Here is a 6,430-nt window from a genome sequence, read left to right on the forward strand (position 1 = left end):
GATTTTGGGGTGAATTTGGCGGATTTGGGGTCACTCACAGAGGTAGCGCCAGTTGAGCGTCGAACACCCTGCCGGGGGTCCCAGCCCTGATGTTTTGGGGGGTTTTAACCCGGTTTTGGGGGTTTCTGATGCCATTCCTGGAGGTTTTGGGGGTTCCTGAGGCAGATTTTGGGGTGAATTTGCCTGATTTTGGGGTCACTCACAGAGGTAGCGCCGGTTGAGCGTCGAACACCCTGCCGGGGGTCCCAGCCCTGATTTTTGGGGGGTTTTAACCCATTTTTGTGTGTTTCTGATGCCATTCCTGGGGGTTTTGGGGGTTCCCGAGGCGGATTTTGGGGTGAATTTGGCAGATTTTGGGGTGAATTTGACAGATTTGGGGTCACTCACAGAGGTAACGCCGGTTGAGCGTCGAACACCCTGCCGGGGGTCCCAGCCCTGATTTTTGGGGGGTTTTAACCCATTTTTGGGTGTTTCTGGGGTTGTTAATGGGGGTTTTGGGGGTTCCCGAGGCGGATTTTGGGGTGAATTTGGCCGATTTTGGGGTGAATTTGGCGGATTTGGGGTGACTCACAGAGGTAGCGCCGGTTGAGCGTCGAACACCCTGCCGAGGGTCCCAGCCCTGATTTTTGGGGGGTTTTAACCCGGTTTTGGGTGTTTCTGGGGGGTTTTAACCCGGTTTTGGGTGTTTCTGGGGGCGTTCCTGGGGGTTTTGGGGGTTCCCGAGGTGGATTTTGGGGTGAATTTGGCGGATTTGGGGTCACTCACAGAGGTAGCGCCAGTTGAGCGTCGAACACCCTGCCGGGGGTCCCGACCACCACGTGGGGGGCCTCGAGCTGCAGCTTCTGGACCTCGGCGCGGACGTTGGTGCCGCCGATGCAGGCGTGGCACGAGGCCCCCATGTAGTCCCCGAGCGCCATCACCACCTTCTGGATCTGTGACGTCATCAATGACGTCATCAGCGGAGAGAACGACCCAAAAAACCCCCCAAAACACCCCGGAAAACCCCCCCAAAACCCCACTTTGGGCCCTAAAAATCCCCTCCTGGAACCACCTGGAGACCCCCAAGAACACCCAGAGAGAGACACCCCCCCCAGAGAGACCCCACAGAGCCATCAAGACCATCTGGATCTGTGATGTCATCAGTGACATCATCTGTGAAATCATCAGTGACGTCATTCTTGAGAGAAACCATGACGGAAACCCCCACCCCCAAAAACCCCAATTTGGTCCCCAAAATTCCCAACCCTCCCCAAAACCCCCAGGACCCCCAAAACCCCTCCAGGACCCCCAATCCTCCCAGGACCCCCAATCCCCCCCCAGGACCTGCCCTGTGCCCCCGGCATGAACCAGCGCCGGTCACTGGTCCGGACTGGGATGAACTGGGAGCTCTTTGCTCTCCCCCCGCCGGATTTGGGATCGGCGGCCACGGGGAGGCCCCGCCCTGCCCAGACAGCGGGGGTGGCACAGACTGCTCGACACTGGTTTGAACTGGTTTATAGTGGCTTATACTGGCTTGGACTGGTTTGTACTGGCCTGTAGAGATCCATACTGGTCTAGACTGGTTTACCCACCGGGCCAGCTCACGGGTGGGACCCAGCACAAAGGTCTGGGTAAAGTCCCCTGGACTGGTCTGAACTGGTCTATACTGATCTGGACTGGTCTATAGTGGTCTGAACTGGTCCATACTGGTCTGAACTGGTTTAGATGCTAGGTCACCTCAGGGGTGGGGCCCAGCACGAAGGCCTGGGTGAGGTCCCCTGGACTGGTTTTTACCTATCCATACTGGTTTTTAGGCCTCTCTATTGAACCATAGAGCTCTATACTGGTCCATACTGGTTTATACTGGTCCATACTGGTTACCTGCTGTGCCAGCTCGCGGGTGGGGGCCAGCACGAGAGTGTGGGTGAGGTCCCCTGGGCTGGTCTGAACTGGCCCATACTGATCTGAACTGACCCATACTGGTCCATACTGGTCTGTACTGGTTTATACTGGTCCGGACTGGTTACCTGCTGGGCCAATTCGTGGGTGGGGGGCCAGCACAAGGGTCTGGGTGAGGTACTCTGGACTGGTCTGAACTGGTCTGTACTGGTCTGTACTGGTCCATACTGGTCCATACTGGTTTATACTGGTCCATACTGGTTTACCTGCTGTGCCAGCTCGCGGGTGGGGGCCAGCACGAGGGCCTGGTGAGGTCACCTAAACTGGACTGTACTGGGTTTAAGCTCTCCATACTGGTTTTTAGGTCTGTCTATTGAACCATAGAGCTCTATACTGGTCCGGACTGGCCCATACTGGTCTGTACTGGTTTATACTGGTCCGTACTGGTTACCTGCTGGGCCAGCTCGCGGGTGGGGGCCAGCACGAGCGCCTGGGTGGCCTTGAGGTCGAGCTCCACCTGCTGCAGGATGGAGATGGCGAACGTGGCCGTTTTGCCGGTGCCCGACTGCGCCTGCGCGATGACGTCATAGCCTGGGGGCGGGGCACAGTGACGTCATCAAACGGGGACGCCGCAGGGTGACGTCATAACGGGGGCAGTGACGTCACAGGGGGCTGGGGGGTTTTTTGGGGTTCGTTTAGGGCAGGTTTGGGTATTTTTGGGGGGTTTTTGGGGTCCCACCTTTGATGCAGGGCAGGATGGGTTGGTTAGGGCTGGTTTTTTTCAGGATTTGGGGTATTTTTGGGGGGAGTTCTGTAGGTTTTGGGGGGTCCCAGGGCTCTGAGGGCCCCACCTTTGATGCAGGGCAGGATGGGTTGGTTTTTTTCAGGATTTGGGGTATTTTTAGGGGGTTTCTGAGGGTTTTTAGGGGTCCCACCTTTGCTGCAGGGCAGGATGGGTTGATTTTTATCAGGATTTGGGGTATTTTTGGGGGGTTTTTGGGGGTCCCAAGGCCCCACCTTTGATGCAGGGCAGGATGGGTTGGTTTGGGTTGGTTTTTATCAGGGTTTGGGGTATTTTTGGGGGACCCAGGGTCCCACCTTTGATGCAGGGCAGGATGGGTTGGTTTGGGCTGGTTTTTTTCAGGATTTGGGGTATTTTTGGGGGGTTTTTGGGGTCCCACCTTTGATGCAGAGCAGGATGGCTCTCTGCTGGGAGGTTTTTGGGTTCATTTAGGGCAGGTTTGGGTATTTTTGGGGGGTTTCTGGGGGTCCCACCTTTGATGCAGGGCAGGATGGGTTGGTTTGGGCTGGTTTTTTTCAGGATTTGGGGTATTTTGGGGGGGATGTGAAGGTTTTTGGGGGGTTTTTGGAGGCCCCACCTTTGATGCAGGGCAGGATGGGTTGGTTTGGGTTGGTTTTTCAGGTTTGGGTATTTTGGGGGTTTTTGGGTTCCACCTTTGATGCAGGGCAGGATGGCTCTGATTTGGGCTGGGTTTTTCAGGATTTAGGAGTATTTTTGGGGGGTTTCTGTAGGTTTTTGGGGGTCCCAGGGCCCTACCTTTGATGCAGGGCAGGATGGCTCTCTGCTGGATGGCCGAGGGTTTCTCGAAGCCGTAGGCGTAGATGCCCCTGAGCAGCGGCTCCGAAAGGTTCATCTCGTCGAACGAGTCCACCACCTCGTGCCAGTTGCTCTGGGGGGCACCAGTAAGGACCAGTAAGGACCAGTAAGGACCACCAGAGCTCCGGGCACCTCCCGGTGCAGCCCCAGTTCGGCAGAGCCGCTCCCAGTCAGGACTGGGGCCCATCCCAGTACGCCCAGCAGGGCCTGAACCCCTCCCAGTCCATCCCAGTTTGGCTCAGCCCCCTCCCAGTCCCCCCAGTCCGCCCAGTTCACCTCGATGACGCCGTCCGGTTCCATCCCCTCGGGTCCATTTTCCCTCTCTCGGGCTCTGTCGGGGCGATATCGCGACAGATATCGCGACACGTCGTGACCTTTGACCCTCCCCATTTCCCCTCCCCACCCCCACGTGGGCCCCCGGAAGCGCCCACAGGAAGCTCCGCCCCCGCTTCCTCCTCAATCGTCAATCGGAAGCGGCCGCGGCGGAAGCTCCGCCCTCGTTTCCGTCCAGCCGACCAATCAGGAGCAGGCGCCGCCGGTGACGTCACTCACAAGGAGCGCGCGGGCGGCCACGTGGTTTTGGGGAGACCCCAAAAATCGGGGAAAAAGGGGAAAAAGGAGAAAAAGGGAGAAAAAGGAGGATTGTCAGCAGAGGGGGAGGGAGGGGATTTAAGGGCGGGGTCGGGGAGGGGCCAAAAAAACCGCTCAAAAAACCGCCAAAAACGGGGAAAATCGGGAGAAAAGAGTAGAAAAAAAAAGGGAAAAAAAGGAGGAAAAAGAAGGGAAAATGGAAAGAGAGAAAAAAAAAGAAGTGAGGGGTGGAAAAACAATAAAGGGGATTGAAGGAGGGGTTCGGGGAAGAAAAAACAACTCCGGAAGCGCCGAAAAATGGGAGGGAAAAGGAAAAAAATCCGAGGGGAAAAAGGCACAGAAAGGGGAAAAAAAGGAGGAAAACACGGGGAATCGAGAGAAAACGGGGGCAGGGGAGGAGTAAAAGGGGAGGGCAAGACAAAATATAAGAAAATTATTATTAAATATCGGGGGAAGGAGAAAAATATTAAAACAAAAATCGAAGGAAAAAATGAGGAGGAAATGAAGAAAAAGGGGGAGGATTTATCGGCCATGAAACCCCCGGGAATCGCCCTCAAAATCAAATCCTACCCACCCCCGGAGTTCTCGGCGCCCCTCCCCACGCAGGACCTTCCCAGCGCCCCTCCCCACCCTCCGAACCCCCAGCCCCCTTTTCCCCCCACAAAAAAATCGCGCCCCTCCCCACTCGGCATTTCTCACCGCCCCTCCCCCTCAGGACCTCATTAAACCCCCAAATCCCCGAAATCCCCCCAAACCCCCTCCCCCAAAAGTCGCACCGACTGTCGTGACTCGCCGACATCGCCTGGGCCGGTTCGGGGCGGCCCCCCCGACGCTGCCGCTTTAAGAAGGGTTTTGGCCACGCCCACGCCGCGCGCCGATTGGTTGGGACCGCCCCACGGCGCGCTGCGATTGGTTCAACGCCTTTAAACCACGCCCACTGAGGGCGGGGTTAAAAGGGCGTGGCCGCGGCCGGCGATGGAGGGGATTGGGCAAGGGGAAAAGGGGCGGGGCTTGAGGAGGAAAAGGCGGGGCTTTGAGGGGAAGGGGCGGGGCTTGAGGGGTGGGAGAGCCCTCCCCACACAGCGGGACTCCCCAAAATACGGAGGGGTCTGGGGCCGGGAAGGCCCCGATTTTGAGGGGGCCCCTGGGGGGTGGGGAGGGGCTCCAAATTTGGGGGCCAAAGGGAAAAAAATGGGGGAGGGGGATTTTTGGGACCCTCCAGAGTGGGGAGGGCGGCCCCCTGGATTTGGGGACCCCAATTTGAGGTTGAAGGGTGGGGAGGGCGGCGGCTCCGAATGGTTCCTTTCGTGAAGGGGAAACGCTCGAAACTGCCCTGGAGAGGGAACCATGGGCCTGCCCTCCCCCTCTCCCTGTCTTTGCCTCCAAAACCCCTCCCAAAGTGTCCCCAAATCCCAAACCCGATCCTCCCAAAGTGTCCCCAAATCCCCCACTCAGATACCACCAAAGTGTCCCCAAATCCCTCCCCAAAACCCCAGATCCTCCAAAATGTCCCCAAATGCCCCCAAAAGCCCCCTCAGATACCCCCAAAATGTCCCAAATCCCCCCAAAACCCCCAGATCCCCCAAAACCCCCAGATCCCCCAAAACCCCCAAGATCCCCAAAAACCCCCAGATCCCCCAAATGTCCCCAAATCCCCAAAACCCTCCAGATCCCCCAAATGTCCCCAAATCCCCCCAAAACCCTCAGATCCCCAAAATGTCCCAAATCCCTTCAAAATGTCCCCAAATCCCCCAAAGCCCCCCAAGATCCCCAAAACCATCCCTAGATCCCCCAAAATGTCCCCAAATCCCCCCAGATCCCCAAAATGTCCCCAAACCACCCCCAAACCCCCTCAGATCCCCCAAAATGTCCCCAAATCCCCTAAAACCCCTCAGATCCCCCAAATGTCCTAGACCCCAAAACCCCCAGATCCCCCAAAGTGTCCCCAAATCCCCCAAAGCCCTCCCTCAGATCCCCAAAATGTCCCCAAATCCCCCAAATCCCCAGATCCCCAAAATGTCCCAAATCCCCCAGATTCCACCAAAGTGTCCCCAAATCCCCCCAAAACCCCAGATCCCTCCCAAAAATGTCCCCAAATCCCCAAAACCCCCTCAGATCCCCCAAAGTGTCCCTGAGCCCCCAAAATGTCCCCAAACTCCCGAAAATGTCCCCAAATCCCCCAAAATCAATCCCCAAATCCCCCTGAGATCTCCAAAAGTGTCCCCAAATGTCCCCAAAATGTCCCTGGTGCCCCTCCCCACCCTCCCCCCGGCCGCCCTCTTTGCACCCTCGCGTTTCATTGGCTCCCACCCGGAATTCGGGGGCAAATTACGGAACAACCAA

At 57.2% G+C, this 6,430-nt stretch overlaps 1 protein-coding gene across 1 annotated transcript; it reads right to left on the reverse strand.

Moving 5' to 3' along the window:
• Positions 1-6: 6 nt before the first annotated feature.
• LOC126644223 (eukaryotic initiation factor 4A-I-like) lies at positions 7-4,913 on the reverse strand. Its single transcript, XM_050323290.1, has 5 exons — positions 4,864-4,913; positions 3,773-3,827; positions 3,437-3,569; positions 2,330-2,469; positions 7-932 (listed from the first exon to the last, which is right to left on the reverse strand). Exons 1-5 carry the CDS (start codon positions 4,884-4,886, stop codon positions 762-764), a joined length of 522 nt encoding a protein of 173 aa, XP_050179247.1. The 5' UTR covers positions 4,887-4,913; the 3' UTR covers positions 7-761.
• Between the last annotated feature and the right edge of the window lie 1,517 nt (positions 4,914-6,430).

The sequence above is a fragment of the Myiozetetes cayanensis genome, unplaced genomic scaffold (assembly GCF_022539395.1).
Source record: "Myiozetetes cayanensis isolate MyiCay16 unplaced genomic scaffold, myiCay2020 scf298, whole genome shotgun sequence".
NCBI classification, from domain to species: domain Eukaryota; kingdom Metazoa; phylum Chordata; class Aves; order Passeriformes; family Tyrannidae; genus Myiozetetes; species Myiozetetes cayanensis.

Bases quoted from the DNA above. Each gene is read 5' to 3' on its own strand.
- LOC126644223 (XM_050323290.1), bottom strand. From the start codon at position 4,886: ATGTCGGCGAGTCACGACAGTCG. The intron at 2,470-3,436 runs GTAGGGCCCTGG...CCCCGCCCCCAG, and splicing joins CATCCTGCCCTGCATCAAAG to GCTATGACGTCATCGCGCAG. The intron at 933-2,329 runs GTAACCAGTACG...ATGACGTCACAG, and splicing joins CCCGCGAGCTGGCCCAGCAG to ATCCAGAAGGTGGTGATGGC.